At 35.9% G+C, this 21,524-nt stretch overlaps 1 protein-coding gene across 6 annotated transcripts in view; it reads left to right on the top strand.

Moving 5' to 3' along the window:
* The window catches only part of TDRD3 (tudor domain containing 3), a 160,721-nt gene that overhangs the window by 92,040 nt on the left and 47,157 nt on the right, over positions 1–21,524 (top strand). For 5 of the 6 annotated variants that reach the window (XM_049647042.1, XM_049647039.1, XM_049647038.1 and 2 more), the window contains 3 exons: positions 3,906–4,046; positions 7,034–7,190; positions 7,867–7,992. In XM_049647042.1, the coding sequence (XP_049502999.1) occupies positions 3,906–4,046; positions 7,034–7,190; positions 7,867–7,992 (424 nt within the window). The remainder of the gene's footprint in view (positions 1–3,905; positions 4,047–7,033; positions 7,191–7,866; positions 7,993–21,524) is intronic. The other variant, XM_049647040.1, reaches the window with a different exon arrangement.

Raw genomic sequence — 21,524 nt, forward strand, 5'->3', positions numbered from 1 at the left:
TCGTTTTTCATGCTTCTGAAATTAATGCATTTTGCATAGTTTACATAATATATATTTCTTTTTTCCTAAAAGGCTGTTAAAATTATGGAATTTAAAAAGAGTATATGGGATATATATCAATTTCTTAATGATTATAGGAAAGTTGTTCTTTTGATGTACATTTTTCTCACACAAACTTTCCTTCCAAAACTTTGATGCAGGGTATGGCTATTTTCTAGAATATAGTTAAACTGTAATATGCTTCATTTTTTAAAGCCATAATTGATCACATTGTATTTTGTATAAATATTTGATAAATAAAGAATCCTAGCTTTCCAAAGCAAACTTAAAACTACTCAGTTTATATATGAGAGAACTGATGGTGGTTCAAAACTACCCGAACTTGCCCAGTGTTACCCAATGGCAAATTTAGGACTAAACCTATGTGTATTATAGATTATCCTTATATCTATAGATCTGTCTCTATAGGTAAGTACACACACACACACACACACACACAAGCACACAAGCACAGATTTATATTTAATCTAAATGCCTGAACAATGGAGCACCTGGGTGGCTCAGTCAGTTAAGCATCTGACTCTTGACTTTGGCTCAGGTCATGATCTCACAGTTTGTGAGTTTGAGTCCAACATCGGCCTCTGTGCTGACAGCACAGAGCCTGCTTGAGATTCTTTCTCTCTCTCTCTTCTCTCCCCCCACTTGCTCTTGTGCTCTCTCTCTCAAAATAAATAAATCAACTTAAAAAAATAAATGTCTGAACAGCAAAATCATAAGAGTGCAATTGTTTTAGAAAGATGTTTTATGATCATCCATTCAAACAATTATGTGGATTTGGTGGAATTTAGTGCACATGATCAAGCCATGATTTTCATATATTTTTTCCGTTATTTGTTTATTCAGCAATCTTATGAAAATCTGTATGCGAAGAAGTGTTCTAAATGCTTAGATTAAGAGTCCCTGGGTGGCTTAGGTGGTTAAGCATCTGACTCTTGATCTCAGTTCAGGTCATGATCTCTTGATTCGTGAAGTCAAGCCCCACATCAGGCTGATAGTGCAGAGCCTGTTTGGCATTCTCGCTCTCTGCCCCTCCCCTGCTCATGCTCTTTCTTTCTGGATCTATCTCTTTCTCAAAATAAATCAATAAACTTTTAAAAAATGTAAAAACTAGGGGCACCTGAGTGGCTCAGTCGGCTAAGCACTGACTTCAGCTGAGGTCATGATCTCGTAGTTCATGAGTACAAGCCCTGCGTCGGGCTCTGTGCTGACAGTTCGGAGCCTGGAGCCTGCTTCAGAGTCTGTGTCTCCCTCTCTCTCAGCCCCTCCCCTGCTTGCGCGCTCTCTCTCTCTCTCTCTCTCTCTCTCTCTCTCTCTCTCAAAAATAAATACAGACAAAAAAATTGTTTTTTTTAAATTAAAAAAATAAATGCTTATGTTAAGTCAATGAACAAAATAGACAAAAGATCCCTGCCCTTATCAAGCTTATATTTTAGTAAAGGAGAAAACTATTTATATGTAAGTTGTATGGGAAGTTAGAAATCAGTAAGCTCTATAGGAAGAAAAAGAATAAAGTAGGTTGGGGAGTTGGGAGTACTGGTTGGGGATGGGGTGCACTTTAACATAGGATGGTCAGAAGTTAAGAATTCTTTTTGTGTAGTTTACATTCTAGTAAAGACACTAAATAATATAAACATGCTAAATAAGTAAGTTTCAGATTTCAGTTTTAAATACAGTGATTTGATTAGGTCCCAAGATGATGAGATTTGAGCTAAGACTTGAAGGAGGTAAGAGAATTAGCTATGTGGTTACCTGAGAAAGAAAAGTCTTTACAAAGGCTCTAAAGCAGGAGTATGTGTTCAAAGAATAGGAAGGTAGCCGGTGGAAGCAGAAAGAACAAAGGGACAAGAAGTAGACCATAAAGTCAATGGTGATAATGTAGGTCAGCTTATATATGGCTCTGTGAGCCATGTTTAAAAAACTGGTCTTTATTCAGAGAGAAATGAGAGCCTTTAGAGGTGTTCAGCACAACAGTAACATCAACTGACCTACATTTAAAAAAGCTAATTGGGGGGGCGCCTGGGTGGCTCAGCCGGTTAAGTCACGGTTCGTGAGATTGAGCCCTGTGTCAGTCTTTGCCCTGGCAGCGCAGAGCCTGCTTGGGGTTCTCTCTCCCTCTCTCTTTGCTCCTCCCCCTCTTGTGCACACTCTCACTCTCTCAAAATAAATAAATAAATAAATAAACATTAAAAAAATAAATAAAAAGCTAATTCTGGCTGCTATGTCCAGAGTAGATTGTAGAGAAGAAGATTGAACCAAACAAGTTAGGAAATTATTGAATGATCCAGGGAGGGGAAAAATGATGGTAGCTTGGATGAAGATGGCAGCTGCATAGGTGGTGTGAAGTGGTCAGATTCCGGAATTTTGAAAGTAGAACTATCACAGTTTCTGAGATATTGAATGTGGTACATAAGGGAGGTATCATGAATGATTCCAAGGGTTTTGCCCTAAGAAATGGGCAGGTTAGAGTTTCTTACTTTGAATTAGAGAAGACTATAGTGGAACAGGTTTGAGGATAAAGATTTGGTATTCTGTTTTGAACATAGTAATGTTGAAGTGTGCCTGTCAGACATCATGTGGCTTCATAGGCAGTGAGACAGAAGAGTATAATTGGAAAAGTGAGCTTTGGAAGAGATGCATTTGGAAGTTGTAAGCATATATGGATGCCTATTTAAAATCATGAGGCTATTTAAGTGATGACCTTCCAAACTTCCAAATCTATTGCATAAACCAAAAATTGAATGAATCTAGTTAATGCACCTTTGGTCTTTGAAGGTGTGGTTTTAATTTTGGTTTAAATAAAATTTAAATATTGTGGTGGTGTATCAACTACATAATAGATATTTTATACGTTGTCTGGTTAATGCTTATCTACTATCATTTTTCTATTTCTCAGGTTCTGTTTCTTTATATTTTCATCAGATTGAAAATAATTTCCCAGTATCTCATAAATTTATATCTAGGATGTTTTCTTACTGTAATAATTTTAAAACACATGTAAAAATATTTATTATTATCACTAATAAAAATCAAGTCTTGACTTCTTCCTCTTTTATTGGATCTATTAGAGCTCTAAAGATGCTGTATGACCACATATTTAATTTGATACTGTACAAGTAACAGCAGTGGGTTACTTTTCAATCATGAATTTGTATCTTTATGACTAATGTCCTTTACATTCTTGTCTTTTTATAATAGTTTTGATGAAAATGAGATCAGAGCAGATTTTCAAATGTGATATATGTGACATAATTATTGAAATAATTCAAACAAAATAAGAAATAAAGGCTTTAAAGTTTTCTATACATAATTAGTAAGATAACATATTATGTAATTAATGTAAATAGTAAGTTAGCGATGAGAATTTTAATCCAGTGTTAAAATTCACATTATTTGTTTACTTTTTACGTTTGTATAAATAATCATATTATTGGATCATGGACATAATGTAACTGACTCCTAGACATGTTGAGTGCCTTGCTAAAAATAGACTTGCTACGTATCTGGGTTTATAACCCAGCTCTCGTGATTTATCAGTCGCGTATCGTGCCGTAGAATTATTTTAACACCTGAACTCCATAATGCTAATATTATTGTATTTTCTTCTATGTTGTTGTCTACTTCAGTTTATTCTGATGACTTGCCTTGAAGACTTAACGATGCTAATTTTGTAAATTTTTTATTGCTTCACCCGGACTTGTGGAAAGACGAGATGATGGCCAGTAGTTAGCATAATTGAGAAGCGTTTCGTTACTTGTTTTGCCAGATGTTTTTGGTTGCAGACTAGTCTTGAGAACTATCTTTCCATGTTACTTACCTACATCTCTTTGTCTTTCACTTGCTTAAAGACCAAGACATTTGGAGGTGGTGGTGGTGGTGCTAGAAGTAACCTCAACATGAGTGCTGCTGGGAACCGAACTAGAGAAATCTTACAAAAAGAAAAGTCAGCCAAGCCGGAGGGGAAACATGAGGGTGTCTACAGAGAACTGGTAAGGCCAAAGAATCAACCACAGAGTTAATGTGTTCTGCCTTACCTGGATGATTTTTCTGTCCTTTCTCACAACCACTCCTGGCTTTCCTCAGTGCGTTATGAATGAACTTTACAACTCTTAAGAAGGTTTTCATTAAGGATTGTCGCTAATCGTGGAGCATCTGGATCGTTTGAAAGATAATTTACTTAAAACCTCCATCGTACTTAAATTTCTAATGTCTGAATTATGTCTTTTGGAATAGCTTGATGAAAAGCCATCACATTTTTTTTTTTTTCAACGTTTTTTATTTATTTTTGGGACAGAGAGAGACAGAGCATGAACAGGGGAGGGGCAGAGAGAGAGGGAGACACAGAATCGGAAACAGGCTCCAGGCTCCGAGCCATCAGCCCAGAGCCTGACGCGGGGCTCGAACTCACGGACCGCGAGATCGTGACCTGGCTGAAGTCGGACGCTTAACCGACTGCGCCACCCAGGCGCCCCAAGCCATCACATTTAATAGAGGACTTTTAATGGAGATTATTTTGTATAAGATGATGCCTCAGGAACATCCTTTCCCTTCCCTTCTCCATATCCTTCTCAAATTTTCTGTAAAGTGATTTTGTTTTGTTTTGTTTCGCTCTTTGGGAAAAATGTATTAGAACAAGTAAATGTGTATTCTGGTCTCATTTGCAAACTATACTTGGATTTTTAAGATAAATGATAGGAGTCAAAGTTATTTCTGGTATGCTGCAGTGTTCTCATACATGAGAGAAAAGACAAGAATTCTTTTTCCTCTGCCTTTAGAAGTTGAATGACTTTAGGTGCTTTTATCTGTAGAGTAGGGGATACTAAGACTGACTTAAATAATAGGGATTTATTATTTCACATAACTAGAAATTCAGAAGTAGATGGTTACAAAGGTTGATAAATCCAGCAGTATAACAATGTTGGAGCTCTGGTGAGCATCTCTGTGATTTTTTGGCTTTCTTCTCAGGGTTACAGGACTCTTTGTGTATTAAGTCTTCACACAAAAAGTTCAAAGGCAGGAAGGAAAGGGTGTAGGTCTATTTTATCAGACTAGAAAATATTTTCTGAAATCTCCAGAAAGTTCCATTTATGTCTTAATGACTAGAGATAGGTCACATTTCCACTTCTAAATCAGTCATTGGCCAAGGAGAACTATGGGCCAGGCTGTCTCTTCCTTGAACATAGTACCATTTCATGGACTTTTACAAAAGTCAGTTTCAGGTTAGAGTAGATACAGCAAACTGAAAAAATATGGTCCCTAACTCAAGAAGCTTTCAAACTTCAGTAAATTGAGAATACTTCTCTGGGGATGTCTTGCCATAGAACATCAGAGACCAGCAGTTTGGGGTTGTGGCAAGGATTAAACATATGAAGGGAGTGACATTGCAAAGATGGTGGAGTCGAGAGCTCCAGGAATTGGCCTCTCCACCCAAACAACTGTTTAGGTGACAAGTACTCTCTGAAACAACGGTTTTAGAATTCTGAAGGCTGGTAGTCAAATACTTGAGGATCCAGAATAGTGAGTAATGAAGAAAGAGGATAACGGAACAGAGACTTCAGTGATCACATATCACAAGGAATATAATCCTTGCAAAGAAAGTTTGGAAAAGTCACTACACAAACTTACAACAGCAGCTTTCATCAAGTAACAATAGCAATCCCTGAGGAGGAGGGAGAATCTGATTTTCAAAATTACTGCCATTATAGTATTCAAAATGTCCAGTTCTCAACAAAAAAAAATTACAAAGCCTATCAAAAAACAGCAAAGTACAACCCACTTAGGGAAAAAAAAAGAAATTGACAGGAACTTTCCCTGAAGAAGCGCAGGCATTGGACTGACTAAACAAAGACTTTAAATGCACTATCTTAAATATGCTCAAACGTCTGAAGGGAACTGTTGACCAAGAACAAAGAGAAATCAAGAGAACAATATATGAACAAGTGGGGAATATCAGTAAAGAGAGATTATAAAAAAAAAGAAACCAAATAGAATTTCTGGAGCAGAAAAGTACAGTAACTGAAATGAAAAATTAGCAGATTCAACATCAGACTGGAACAGGCAGAGAAAAAATCGGTGAACTTTGATACTGGGCAATTGAAATTACCCAGTCTAAGATGCGGAAAGAGAAAAGAGTGAAGAAAAAAAGAGGATAAGGGACCTATGGGGTACCATCAAGAAATTTCTTTATGGGATATGTTTATGTTACTTAAAAGGTTCTTGAATTCTACTCAGCTCTAGATTTTTCAAGGAGATTTTGGTTTATGGCATTTTAAGGTAGATTTTCCTATTTGAGGTACAGGCTATCACAGCATCATAGATAGTATTGCTAATGAGTATAGAAAGAATACTGGAACAGAGAGTAAAAAAAATAAAACTACTGAGATAGCACCTTTTTGTTGGCTTCATTTTATACTTTGCAGTTTTGGAGAAGTGAAATATTAAGCAAGAAAAGTTTTCATTAGATAATTTTCACTGTATTATTTTCAGAAGCTTCTTTCTGACATATATGATTTTCTTTCTTTTCCTTTCATTCATTCATTCACTCTTTTGTAATGATAGTTGTTAAGTCAGAGAGTACTTGAGGTACAACCCCACATATCATACAGAATTTTCCTCGACTATTGGTATGAACAAACAGCAAGTGGATGTTGCATTAGTATGGCATTTTTTCTATAACCATGAATGTAATTTTTAATTTAAAAACAGTATACATAGGGGTACCTGGGTGGCTCAGTCGGTTAAGTGTCCGACTCTTGGATCAGATAATGATCTCACAGTTTGTGAGTTTGAGCGCCGCATTGGGCTCGAATCCCTGCCTGGGATTCTCTCTCTCCCTCTCTCTCTGCCCCTCTTCCACTTACTCTGTCTCTCAAAATAAATAAACTTTAAAAAAAAAAGAAACTATACATATACTTAAAAACGTATACGTTGCTTATTTATTGGCCATTAGTGTAGCTTTGCTCTTAATTTCTTACAGGTTGATGAGAAGGCTCTGAAACACATAACAGAAATGGGCTTCAGTAAAGAAGCATCGAGGCAAGCTCTTATGGATAATGGCAACAACTTAGAAGCAGCGCTGAATGTACTTCTTAACAGCAATAAACACAAACCTGTTACAGGTCCGCCTCTGAGAGGTAGAGTTCATTAAGCCATGTGACAGATAGTATTGTTTGCATTTCTGGCTGAGGTTTTGTTGCTGGGCGGGGGGACAGTATAACTTCATTTACTCTTTGTGGTAAGAGGAAGGAGCACCAGTTAGGGCATCACAGAGACTTGTGCAAGTTCCTCCAAGTCTCTCTGTCTTCATCTTTATGTAAAGTAGGTCTAATAATACCTTACTTAACAGGGTTGTTATAAGTAATAGAGAAAATATAATATGAAATGAGTTGTTCTGTTAATTATTTTTAGAACTATGCCCCTTGTATAAGTGACTAGTCTGCAGACTTTTAAAAATTATCAAGAACATGACTTTTATTTAGTGTTATTCTTTGGTCATTCAAGTCTTAATCCTATATTCTTTTAAAGGATTAGTGGTTAAAGAAAAATTTTATAAGAATGATTTTTTTTCTCTTAAAAGATAATTTACATGAACAAATTCAAATTTCCAGATAGATCATTTAGAGGACTAAAGGTACTAGTTGATATAATCATTTTAAAAACTTATTCATTTAAAAGATGCAGAATATACAGAAAAATATGAAAAGAAAGACATACAAAATCGTACTTGAGGTGACTGATGATTCTGTTTTGGTGTATTTTCTCCTTTTGTTTTTGCACGTACAATAAACGTGTCTTGCTTTACTTCTTCAGGTAAGGGAAAAGGCAGGGGGAGAATAAGATCTGAAGAAGAGGAGGAGCTGGGAAATGCAAGGCCGTCAGCTCCAAGCACGTTATTTGATTTCCTGGAGTCTAAAATGGGGACTTTGAGTGTGGAAGGTAGGCTACCTTAAAGTAGATTGCTTTTTTTTTGTTTGTTCTTATAATGTTTATTAATTTTGAGAGAGAGAGAGAGAGAGAGAGAGACAGTGAGTGACTACTGGGGAGGGGCAGAGAGAGAATCCCAAGCAGGGTCTGCACTGTCAGCATAGAGTCCAACACGGTGCTCAAACTCACGAACTGTGAGATCATGACCTGAGCCAAAATCAAGAGTTGGACGCTTAACAGACTGAGCCACTCAGGCGCCCCTAACGTAGATTTCTTTTAAAAAGACCAAACTTTGGAATCACACCAAAAAAAGTTTAATAAAAGAACTGACAATACAAACTTCTATCTGGGTGTTGAAAATTAAAATTTTTAAATTACAAATTTACTGTTTAACAGAAGTACAGAACAAAATTTTTGATTGTTACAGTCTGAAAATACAAAAGGCAGCTTATTTTGCCCTCTAACGCTATAATAGGTAATATTGCCAAGATCTTTCCCCCAACTTCACTAGATAACAGATTTAGCTATGAAAACTGATTGTTATGTTGGAGAATTTATTATTATATAATTTTATATAACACTTGTGAAATTGGCCTATCTCTTCTTTCTCCACATATTACATATTTTATGGAAATATTCACACAATGAGTGAATATGCTCCCATAATATGATGTATTCCTTAATAGGACATATTTTAGTGATTAACATAAATACTGAAAAGATAAAGAATGTTAAATGTGTATCTTTTTTCTAAGCATGGGATAAGTATTTTCTAAAATAGTATATTTTTTAAAATATGAGTCCAAAACATTAGGAAAATACTCTTTTTCCTTTAAATTTATTATTTATTTAAGAGAGCGAGCATGAGCACAAGCAGGGGAAGGACAGAAAAAGGGAGAGAGAGAGTGAGAGAGAATCCGAAGCAGGCTCAGCACTCTGTGCTGAGCCCAGTGCAGGGCTAGATCCACAACTGTGAGATCATGACCTGAGCTGAAATCAGAGTTGGATGCTTAACCAAGTGAGTCACCCAGGTGCCCCAGGGAGATATACTTTTAAATTCAGTTTTCTATTTCAGATATATTTTTAATTAAAAAAAAAAAAAAAAGGTTGGAGATAAAATGCTATGATAACAAATTTGAAATGTCCAGATTTCATGAAAATGGAAGCTCATTGCTAGATTATATAGAAAAGGCAATGTATTTTGAAAAAGTGTTTGATATAGGTGAGATTTGTAAGCACACATTTAACAGCAATGTTTTCTTGGTTGTAAAACATAATGTATTGGTTTTCCATTGCTGTTTAATAGATTACCACAAATTTGGTGGCTTAAAACAATGCAAATTTATCTCATGGTTTCTGTGGGTCAGGAGTCCAGGCAAACTTAGTTGGGACCTTTGCTGAAGATCTCACATCCTGAAATCAAGATTTCAGTTGGGGCTATGACCTTGGCTGAGGCTTGAGGTTCTCTCCTAAGCTCACGGGTTGTTAGCAAAATTCAGTTCCTTGTAGATTAAGACCAAAGTCCCCATTTTCTTGCTTGATGTTGCCTGGGGAGTGCTTTTAGCTCCTGGAAGCTCTCGAGTTCTTGCCACCTGATCGCCTCTGTAGGCAGTTCACGTCATGTTTGTTTCCTTCTGTAAAGCCAGCAAGAGAATCTCTACTGCTTCTTCAAATCTCTGCCTTTCTGATATTTTTGTCCCAACTTCCTTTATACTCTCCCAATCAGAACTTTGGTGATTTTCTTTTACCTTTCTGTCTCCCTACATTTGCTTTTGACTCCTGCAGTATCTCCTAAATCATAATGAGGTTGAGACTGAGATACTAATTTTGCTGTGACCTATGTGCCTATAATGCTTCAGTTCTCACAGAACATATTCTATACCAACAAAATGAAATGATATTAGCATTCCATTTGGAAAAAGGTATGAAAGTTAATTAAGATACATGACCTGGATACTACACTCAAAAACAAACGTCAGTGTCTTCTGAGGAGACAGAAGTTTATGAAGACTTCTGGTAATATAGGGTATTGTTTTAGTAGATGTGTTTTATTTATGACACTGCTATTAATATGACACAGAATCTGATAGCATGTGAGAAAAAATATGGACTTTGTAATAATAATATTCCAGATCCTTGGCTTTTACAAGGTGTATAATCTGACCTTCAGACACGTGTGCAGAGGAATATTGGATCAAGGACAGGCCAAGTAGAGGGAGCTCTGGGCATCCAGGCTTGGAGGCATCAGATCACCAGTTCCCTATCTTTGGGACAGTGTGGGAGAGGTGAGGCCAGAGGGCCAGAGATAGAAGTGGTAAGCTGGGGATGGATCAAGAACATTTTGTCCTAAGGAGTTTTTATTTCATGTAGATGGCAGTGCAAAACTGTGATGGCTGTGAAACTTCACTGTGAGAACAATGGAGTTTGTTCGGTGCTTTCAGGCAAAAAAAAATTTTTGTGTCTGCAAGGGGGAACATGGGATTGAGACTGAAGTGAGACTGCATTATATGGGCTCCGAGAAATTCTTCATTCTGTAGATGTATTTTATGTAGTATTTATTTGTACCAGGTCTATGGTAAGTGGTGGGGATACAGAATATAATAAACTAGCTCTTTCAAAACATTTGGGGGAAATACAGGGATCTTGTAGCTCTTACCCCAAAGAAGCTTACTGTCTACTTTGGGAGACAGAAGAAACCACAAACTAAAGAGACACAGAAATACTTATTAAAAAGGACTTTATCATTTACTTAGTATAAACCACACTGAACAGCATATAAAGGCTTAGCAGAGGCTGTTTCGAATACAGTAATCAGACATGATTTATATTTGTACAGGCACACCTTGGAGACATTAGAGGCTCAGTTCCAGACCACCAGAATAAAGCATATATTGTAATAAAGTAAATATCGCAATAAAGTGGGTCAAATGATTTTTAAAATTTTTCAACGCATATAGAAGTTATGTTTACTTTATACTGTAGACTATTAAATATGCAACTGCATTATGCCTATAAAACAATGTACATACCTTGATTAAAAAACACTTTAGTGCTAAAAAGTGCTAACCATCATCTGAGCTTTCAGAAAGTCATAATCACTGATGATAGGTCACCATAACAATATTTGAAATATTAAATAATAATATTACCAAAATGTGACAGACATGAAGTGAGTGGTGCTGTTGGAAAAAATGACACCAATAGACTTGTTGGACACAGGGTTGCCCCAGACCTCCAATTTATAAAAAATGTAGTATCTGTGAAGCACAATAAAATGAGGTATGCTTGTAATCTATAATATTTAATCCTTTCTTTCAAAGTTTTAGTGCCAAAATAAGACCAACTAGTTATTTTGAATGGCTAGAATATACTTTAATCAGGCAGACTTGAAAATACCATTTGGTTTAATATTTCATTGTTTTAAATGTTTGACCAGAACCTGATTCTGTCAGTAGCAGCTCTTCTGACCCTAAACTTTTTCTTTGATGATGTTGACAACATTCGTAACAGATTGATTATAACACATGACCACAAACAGCTGGACAATAAAATGATACATATATATCCTGAAGATTATTGTGCTTGTAGGTGTTTCTCATATTGTCCTGTCTCTGCCTTCATGTAATCCTATTACAATGAAGGTGATGGAATAGATGTGAGTGCTCTGTATGTGGTTGCCCTCACCATTATTCTTTCTCTCGCTAACCCACTCTATACTACTACAGTTTTCTTAGGTGAGCCGAGGTTCATAGTAAAATAAATGGATGAGGCAAACAACTGAATTGCTTTTCTGCTCATTTTATGGTTTTATGGTTTTTTTTTTAAATTGAAAATAAAACCTGAAATAACTTTTTACTGTCATAAAATTGAGTCTCCGTGTTGGTCTTCTCTTAGAATTTGGTCATTGTTCCATAAATCCTATGTTCTAAAATTAACACTTCATTGATGGGAGAAAATGTCCATTTTCCGAAGGAAAACCTGGAAGGCTTTTCAGGATGGAGTCTCCATAATGTTTAATGGTTGAATGCCTTATGGATAGCTAATGAAAAACGTTAGCATCTTATAATTTTAATGTTCAAAACATTGGTGTCATCATGTGGGTCTGTTATAGTCCCAGATTGATTATAAAGAAATAATCATTATTCAGTGATACATATATTTGGGGTTTTTAAATTTTTGTTTCTAGTTTAGCTGAATAATCAAATCTTTCTTGCTTCTATGTTTTGTATCATATGATCTGTCTGAGGATTTTGTTTAATGTTAATACTCTAGAAATCATCTTTTGGCTGAGTAAACAAATGTATGCCTGGATGGACTTGTTATTATCATATCAGATCCTGTGTAATGTGTCAGGCTTCTGGAAAAAAAAAAAATGCATCCTTTAAGAATGAGCTTCTGATAAATTTAAGGCATGTTAGTAACACTTTTACTTCCACATTATGTCATATATTTTTGTCTAAAAGCGGGCTATCATTTTTTATTCTAATTTTTTAAAACTTCCATCAGAGGTCATTGATCATCACATGTACTTTTTTTAGAGAGATTTTCTCTTAACATTAACTTTTTGTTGTATCTTTAAATTGGAATCAAACATAATTCTAGTTGACATTTTTATCAGTATTCTGAAAAAAATGAAGCTGCATTACATTGTTTTCTGAGAGTAATCACTAATTAAAGTATTTCTCTGTGATATGTGATGACTTGGTGTCAACTTGGGAACATTTAACTGACCACCTTGTGATAAGATTGTGTCCAAAAGGTTCTTATATAGAGATTTTTTTAAATTTCGTTTTACAGACTAGGTATTATAATTGGTGACTAGATTATCAAGCCAACTTTCAAAAATCATATACTTTGTGCCATCATATACTTTATCAATATATCACCTTGTTATACATAACTACCACTTAAATCAATGTCCATTGGGAATATGTGTTTTAAATTTCAACTTGAGATGGAAAGGATAGGTTTGATTCATTCAATTATTTGGAAGTTTAGGTTGGCCAGAGATGGGAGTAGGAATACCCTGAGACAATAACTTTACTGTTTTAATTTTCTACATCTAAATAAGACCAGGAAAACCTTAATTTGTTCTGAATGGGGAACAAAAGACATGGTGAGAAGAGTGGACAGAGTAACTGTCTTACATTTATATTTATCTATTATTCCCTCTTTTGTATAGCCTATCCTGTAATTGTTATCGATTTTATTTATGTTTCTTCATATCTTGCATCAGAATTGTAGAAAGCAGAATAAAGAATATAACTTACTCATATGTTGAGTAAACACTTGGAAGAATATGAAGAACATATTCCACCAAATAGAGATATTTTTATGAAAAGGATAAGATTTAAATTAAACAAATATAGGAACTAAGAACTCATCTAACATTTATAAATGTTCATGGAGTTCTGTAATTCCTCAAGAAGCACAATTATCTATTTCTGCCTTTTTGGCTTATTGGTAATAATTGAGAAAAGCACCTCTTACCTAGTTATATCTGTGCCCCTTCTGCTTTCGAACTTGCCAGCTTGTGTCTTTCTTGTAGGGCATACTGAAGGAACTAGGAAGTACCCAACACCTTCTACTTTCTTTAACAGCATCAGCTTCCTTCATTAGTTGGTCTCAGTTTCAAGACCATAGACTACAATTTTACTGCACAGTGAGGAGTTCAAACTTCCTGTTAGGGGATGCGGAGACTCTCACGATCCAGCACTCTTTTTTTTGCTAAACAAGTTTTACATTTGAGGTTCTGTCACTTGTATCACCCTATTTTCTGGCACCAACTTATAAATTAGTTTGCTTTCAGATGTAAGCCAGAGAAATACAAAGAAAGATTTTTTTTGCCTCAATAACTGGAAAATTGTTCTGCCTCTGAAGTCTGCTTTTTTTGTATACTGGCAGACTGTCTCCATGTGGTAACAATAATTGATCCAGGTAGCTCCAGGTGTAGCATAAGGCCAACATATAAGGGGGCATAATGACATATAAAGATACGCAGGTAGAAAGACTCCATTTTGCAAGTAAATATTTGGCGGGGAAAGATAAGTATCATTGCATAATTATTGGTTACCCAAGTTCAACTGAGTTCCACCAATGATATTGGCATTGTTGTATGTGGAGTGGCTAGGACAGAAACCCAGAAGACTTGCACAACCATTGGTGTCAGATATGAGATGAAAGGTAATAAAAAAATATATTTGTCAGAAACAGGGAAATGGTCCTCATATCTAGGAGGTCAGATAGAAAAAGGCCTTCTGTCCCCTTAGTCGGAAAAACACAGGACATCTTAATTGATTAACTGATATAATTGATTTCATCAGTATTATATATAAGGAGGAAGGAGTAGTTCCCACCACTACCTTCCCCTGGAAAGCAGGATTCTATTCCCAAAAGAAGGAGAGAATTGACAAGATGCTGGAATAGAGAAGTACAACTGATTCTACTACTAAGTTAAATTACAACTTTTGTATTTATTAGTTGTATGTCTTTGGGAAGGTTACATAACCTCTTAAACCTTAACATCTTTATTGGGAAATGGGGGAATAGTAACAGCACCTAGCTGTCGGGTTGTTGAGAATATCAAAGTAGATATGGCGCATAAAATGCTAAGCACAGTGCTTGACACTTAAGCCTCCACATAGCGGTAGTTCTTCCACCAGCACCACTACCATCATCTCCATGATTAGCAACAGTAGCAACAGCATCCTTCACTCATCACCTCCTCATCTCCACCCCCACTGCTCTACTCCAGGCCTTCACCACCCCGCCCCTGACTCCTTGCAGAACTTTATCATCCCATTCTCCATATTGTGGTCAGCGATCTTTCAAAACACAAACTTAATCCCACTACCCCCTTGCTTAAAATACTCTATTATCTCTTCTCATTGTCAGAATAATATTCAGACTCTGCTATGCATACTGTTTTTGTGGTGTTCTATTACTCTATTTCCTGTGGGTTATATGAGAAGTAGTATTTACGTGGTTAACATTACTGCCTAATTTCAAATTCTGCGTAATATTCAGTTGTAAATAATATATTTAGATGTTGGCAGATATAATATTGGTGGTTGATGGGTAATTGACATGAAGTTGCATGCTTTTGATAGTTGTTAGGTGTCTTTTTTGGTCTTGTTTTATTTTCTTTTAATCAGGTTTCAAGTCAGCTTAAATAGTTTGGCTTATAGATTTATAGCTCAAATTTTAAAGACTGAAGAATATGAGGTGTAGGAAGGATATGTGATATAATGGTAATAGTTCAATTAGAAAAGCAGGAAACTAAGTCAAGAAAAGAGACTGTGTATGTGTTAGGCTACATGTTCTTGAGAAGGGTTTCCTCAAGAAAGGATTGCCCAAGTAGAGATCTTCCTTGACTTAAGATAGGGTTACTTACTAGTAAACCCATCGTAAGTTGAAAATATCGTTTTCAAAACACATTTAATACACCTAGCCTAAGGTGTATACACTGAACATCATAGTTTAGCCTAGCCTAAGTTAAGCGTGTTCAGAAAATGTACATCAGCCTACAATTGGGCAAAATCATCTAATACAAAACCTATTCTGTAACAAAGTGTTGAATGTCTCATGTAATCTGTGGAATTCTCAAATGAAAATACTGTGAAAATATTCTGCAGTGCTGCACATGTAATGTCCTGATTATAAATGTGAATTTAGTAGTTATTTGAATTTGATAATTATATACAAAAATTGTATGTGGATTTAGGGATAATTTTAGTGAAAATTTTTAAAGGAAATATATAGAAAGTTGGTTAAAATCAGTTTACCAAAAATTCGAAATGCACTTTTTAAAACATGTCTTAGAAGGGCATTTTAAAAATAGGAGCTAAGAATTGAGGTTAATAAATTCTTTGATCACGTACCACAGAAGTGTATTATTTCCTGTTGTATCTGTGTTACCTGATAAATTTAGAAAAAATTAAAAATATAGTTAACAAAAGAAAAGGAAAATGGCCCATGGTCTCATCACCATATTCTGTTTTTGTTTCTGTTTGAGATCATACTTAAATAACCTGCGTTTTGTCCCAACAATAAAATATAACTCTATTTCTATGTAATTATATATTTGTGTCAGCATGATTTTTAATGGCTGCATAGTAATCGATTATAATTCCATTAATGCTGTTAGTAATTTGAAAGTTTCCAAATTTTGCTTATAACAATAACCTTCCAAAATAGTCTTTTAGTTAAATTTGGTTAAATTTACATATTGATGATTATTTTTTCAGACAAATGTACAGAAATCAAATTATGTGGCATACATATTTTTTAAATATGTTAACCATGCTATCAGTTATGACATATAATTAATTTTCTTTGGTGCTTAGATCTATAGAAGAGATACAGCTTTGCTCAGAATACTAGGACAAGTGAGCCTCTTTTTCATTTTTGCCATTCTTCTGTTTTCCTCCTCCTCAATTAATGGTCCATTCATTTAAGCATTTAATGACCATAAAATAAAATATGTGCCTTTATTGAACATCTACTATATGCTGGGAACTGTTCTAGGTGCTTTGCATACTATTAATTCATAAATCGTTTAATCATCTGCAAATGCAAAAGATACATTGTTATTTCCATTTGACAGGTAAGTTATAGGCTTGGAGATAAAACATATTACCCATAAGAACTAAAGATCTGGAATTTGGACCTCTGTCTGTCTGATTCCCAACTCAGAACTCTTTCTACCATGCCCCATTTCTAAACATCTGTTGGGTTTTTTGGGGAAAGAGCAACCGACAGTTTAATTTTAAGATACGCCAATTTTTAAAAACCAAGGAGAGACATCAAGCAAGCAGTTGTGTTTAGAGATCAAGTAGAGGTGGAGGAGCCAGCAAAGGAAACTGAGAAAAGAGCTGAAAGAAGTAGGAGGAGTATGAGAGTGAGTGAGAGACAAGATGAAAAGTGTCCATTGAGTTTACATAGCATAAATAGCACACAGGTGAATGTTAACAGCAGGCTGTGGGAGAAGAGGCGGGGGTGAGGGAATGCCCTGTTTTTTAGCTTTTCCTCATTTCTGTGGTGTAAATATTTCCACTGTGGCTGATCTCAGACAATCAATAGTTTAACAATCAGCTTCCAGATTTTCTGAAAATTAACGTTAGGTCTTATACAATGTTCACATTGGGTCCAGCACACCACTGATTGAAGACCTTGACAAAAATAGTGCTAGTGAAGTGGTAGGATTGAAAGATAAGCTGAAGGATATCCGGCAGATAATTGTTATATGGATATTAAAATGATGATTTTGAAGAGAGTGATAAGAGAGAACACATTTAATATCGCATGAAAAAGTGAAGCTAAATGCTTGAGATGATGGGTGATTTCTCTTCCTGCCTATCACATAATATTTTTTAAAGTTTACATTTTATTTTTACAGTATTTGGAAAACATACTCATTTAATAAGTACTTGTATTTGTATGTACCTACAAGGCATAAGATATAGTCCCTGTTCTTATATTTTTTTTTTAATTTTTTTTTCAACGTTTTTTATTTATTTTTGGGACAGAGAGAGACAGAGCATGAACGGGGGAGGGGCAGAGAGAGAGGGAGACACAGAATCGGAAACAGGCTCCAGGCTCCGAGCCATCAGCCCAGAGCCTGACGCGGGGCTCGAACTCACGGACCGCGAGATCGTGACCTGGCTGAAGTCGGACGCTTAACCGACTACGCCACCCAGGCGCCCCCCCTGTTCTTATATTTTGTAATCTAAATCAGAACTCATTCAGAATAAATTTGTAGAGGAAAGGTTTTTGTTTTTGTTTTTGTTTTTGTTTTTGTTTTTATTGAGGAAACAAAGTATACAGATTTTGAGCTGATAGACTAATTTTCAGAGCCGAAGAGTTTTGTGATTATTGCAGAATATATACAACATCTAAAGACATTTTACACAAATAGCCCTGATTTGTATCATTGAGAAAATTAGTTGACAATTATGTATAAAATGGCTGAAATATAGATCTAGGAATATTAGAAGGTGTTATGCTTCATTTATGGTGTGAGTTCATGTACTAATCAGTTGAGACCATATTTTTGTAGCAAATACCTTTAATGACTTATGTTTATTTTGTTTCACTTGTTGGAGGATTACTCTCAGTTTCAGCTATTCTACCAGAATCATTTTCTGTATCAGTAGGTAACCTGTTGCAGTGGGGTACTGTGGCTTTTTAAAAATAGTATTCTAGCCCATAAATGGACATTCCTTTGCTTCTTCTCTCTAAAAATTCTCCTTATTTTCATTTTTTGCCCCTAAAAATAAAGTACCTTTAAATGTCACTAGCATATTTTGGCTTCAAATTGTGAAAGTTCTCATTTTTGTTTTGCTATAGTTTTCTGTGAAATTTGCAAGAAATGTGTTACAAAGATAATGTGGAGTCTAAAATTATCATAGTCATGATCCTGGAAAATACTAATCAGCTTGGAAGAAAAGATCACACAAGTTAAGTTTAGTTTCTTACGCTTGACAGATATTTCCTGTATGAGAGTTTTAGTTGTTCTGACACACCATCCTTTGAGTTTTTACAAGTTTGATAATAAGTGACATTTTAGTCGACGCTTCCAGTGTGTTTTTGCAGTACACATTGATATTTGAGTTAAAGCAGAAAGATACACATTGCATTTCTAAGTGGTTTGTGACTCACAAGTTTAGCATCTCTTGTATAAACTCCCAGTTTATCAACAAGGGGGACATTACCTGACTCACCTGAGTCGACCAATGAACAGCTGAACGAAAGGCATCAATGGCAGTGAGTAGTATGGGGATGACAGTAAGGCTGCAGTGCCACGTTGGATTAAAAAAATTCTTGTGTTATTATGTGTCCACAATACGCTAGGAAGATGAAATAATCCAGCTTGAGTTTTGCAAGAAACACAGAAGTATGACTGACAGTGCTCACTTGGTATTAGAGTTGGTTGCTGTCTGTGGGGTTGAAGGAGAAAAAGTGAAATCTAAGTTGAGATCTGAAGAGAAGCCAGAAGGACGACTCCTGGGACACCTTCAGGCACTGTGCAGGCCTGCAGGGATGTGTGATCAAAATATACTGAAAACACTCAGGGGCCCCTGGGTGGCTCAGTCAGTTAAGTGTCTAACTCTCGATTTTGGCTCAGGTCGTGATCGCATGGGTTCATGAGTTCAAGCCCCGTGTCTGGCTCCACACTGACAGTGCAGAGCCTGCCTCTCCCCTCTCTCTCTGCTCCTCAACTGCTTGTTCTCTCTCTCTCTCTCTCAAAACAAATAAATAAACTTAAAAAAAAAAAAAAAGAAAACAGAACAAGACTTTTCTCATTTACCAGGAAAAAAACTCTGTTTTAGAGTGTCTATTAGTTACGGATGAAGAAAAGGCCAAACTGGCTAGAAAAGCCCTCTAAAGAGGACATTATGCGTTTAATGTGTTTAGAGGTAGAAGAAAAATTAAATGAATCCAGTGGCATGTTTTGCATATGAGATGTGTGATGAAGCTATACTCCTGCAATTTGTTTATAAGGAAGAAAAAGGAGGAAAATCAGCTGAATTAAATATATGTATTTTCATTTAATGAATTGACCTATATAGCAAATGCTTTTTTTTTTTTTTTAACCCTGGCAAAAATATTTTTATGGTAATGCTAACCTGTGTTCTGTGAGGAAGTACTGAAAATGACTCCTGGTTATTAATGACTTAATGTTACCAGCACAATGGTATTGTTGTTGAGGATGTATAGCAGGGAGGTTAATACTGGAGTCTGGAACCTGAGTGCTCGGTTAATCCCAGTTCTACCCCAGTTCATTGTATGCCCTTGGTTAAGCTTCTCCCCCTTCCATATTTGCAAGGTGAGGGTGTTATAGTTGTACCCTGAGCTAAGCTCATTTGGTCATTTACCTATGTGAGCAATCCTAGTGTACTCCCCGAACTATAAACCTTTTGTTTTCTCTTGCACCTGTAAGCACTGGCTCGGACTCTGCCTGCCTTTTGAGCAGGACTGGAGAACGGGCAGCAGCTGTACTGTGGGTGCACATTGTGTTTCCTCAGCGTTCTTCTATCCGTTCGTTTATAGCAGCGGTGATTTTAGGCGCCACGCCCACCCTTTTTTTTCATGGACTTTTTTCTCTCTGTTTTTGAATAGGATTTGCAATACTAAAGGATTAATTCTGTGAACACTGAGTATCACACATGTTTATTTGTGAGCTTAGCCTTAAGCTTAACGTTCATCACAATTAAGAGAGAGTATCATGAAAATTAAAAAAAGAAAAATTACGCCTTTGAATAACGAAAGAAAACGCCACGTCCAATTACTAATGTTCATTTTTGTGTCTTTTTTTCTGGAATTTGCTGTTTTTATTTGGCATAAAGGACATCAATTTTGGGGTATTGCTATTTGTAACTGTTCCTCCCTTGAAATTAATAATTACCAGTGATTGTGTTTTTACCTAAAATTGGGCCTGCCAGGATTTTTTTAGGAACACATTGACTCCACGAAGCAAGTTTCCAGGCCAGGACTTTTGCGCGTGCTGTTCCTGCTCCTTGGACCACTCTTCTCGACTTCATTGCATTGCTTCTCATTCTTTAGAGCACAACCGAAGCACGGCTTCTTCAGAGAAATGCTCCCCCTGAGTTGGTATATACCCACTCCTCCCAGTTTTATATAAAAGTCTATATATTTCCCTCTTTGTCTTTTTCACAATTTTAAGCTGTGTTATTAGTTGGTTTACTTATTTGTTGTTTACTTCTTCCCATTATACCTAAAGCAGCACCGGAGAGAGCACTTAGGAGCCTTACTACTGCTTTGTATACAATGACTAGAACAGTGTTGATGCTTGTCCATAATCAGTGCTCACTAACTATAGTACAGAGTAACTTAATGAAGGAAATAGGTAGGTAGCATTATTCCAGTTTTAAAAGGTAACACAGCTGCTTAATGGTAGGACTGGGACTTACTTTCAATTGTCAGTCTAATTCCAAAGGCCCTATATGGGCCATAAGAAAAGCAATTTCACAAATATTTTCTAATTGATTCTTCACCATAATCTTGTAATAAATATAATTATCCACACTTTCCAGATGAAGAAACTGGGGCTCTTTGGGACTTTATTAACGACGCATCACTCAGAAGTGGGAGAATTAATTTATTTTGCTTGAGCTCAGTGTTTATATGTTGTGCAGTCTTTGTCTGTAATCACTTGAACTCAATCTAACTCTGTCCCAATGCTTTCATGCAAACCTTTCATACAGAAAATAATACAGGGAAGTGTATTTTCTATTTCAGTATTGCCCTCTTAGCTGAGCCCAGGTGACAGTGTTAAACAGGTAATGGTTTTGAACTTGGAAACTTGTTCCATGCCCATTGCTTTTAGTAACTGTATCTTTCTTTGAGCAAATACTTACTGAATACCATCTGTTTGCCTGACTGTTGTAGCCAGGCACTGGAAAAAAAAATGCCAAGTAAGGCGTACACCCCACCCTTAATTTGGTTAATACTTAATAATATTTAAAGTACCCTCCTTTAAGAAAAAAAAAAAAAAACAAACATGCAATATCAAAAAGAATGAG

Source organism: Panthera uncia, assembly GCF_023721935.1.
Source record: "Panthera uncia isolate 11264 chromosome A1 unlocalized genomic scaffold, Puncia_PCG_1.0 HiC_scaffold_16, whole genome shotgun sequence".
Classification (NCBI taxonomy): domain Eukaryota; kingdom Metazoa; phylum Chordata; class Mammalia; order Carnivora; family Felidae; genus Panthera; species Panthera uncia.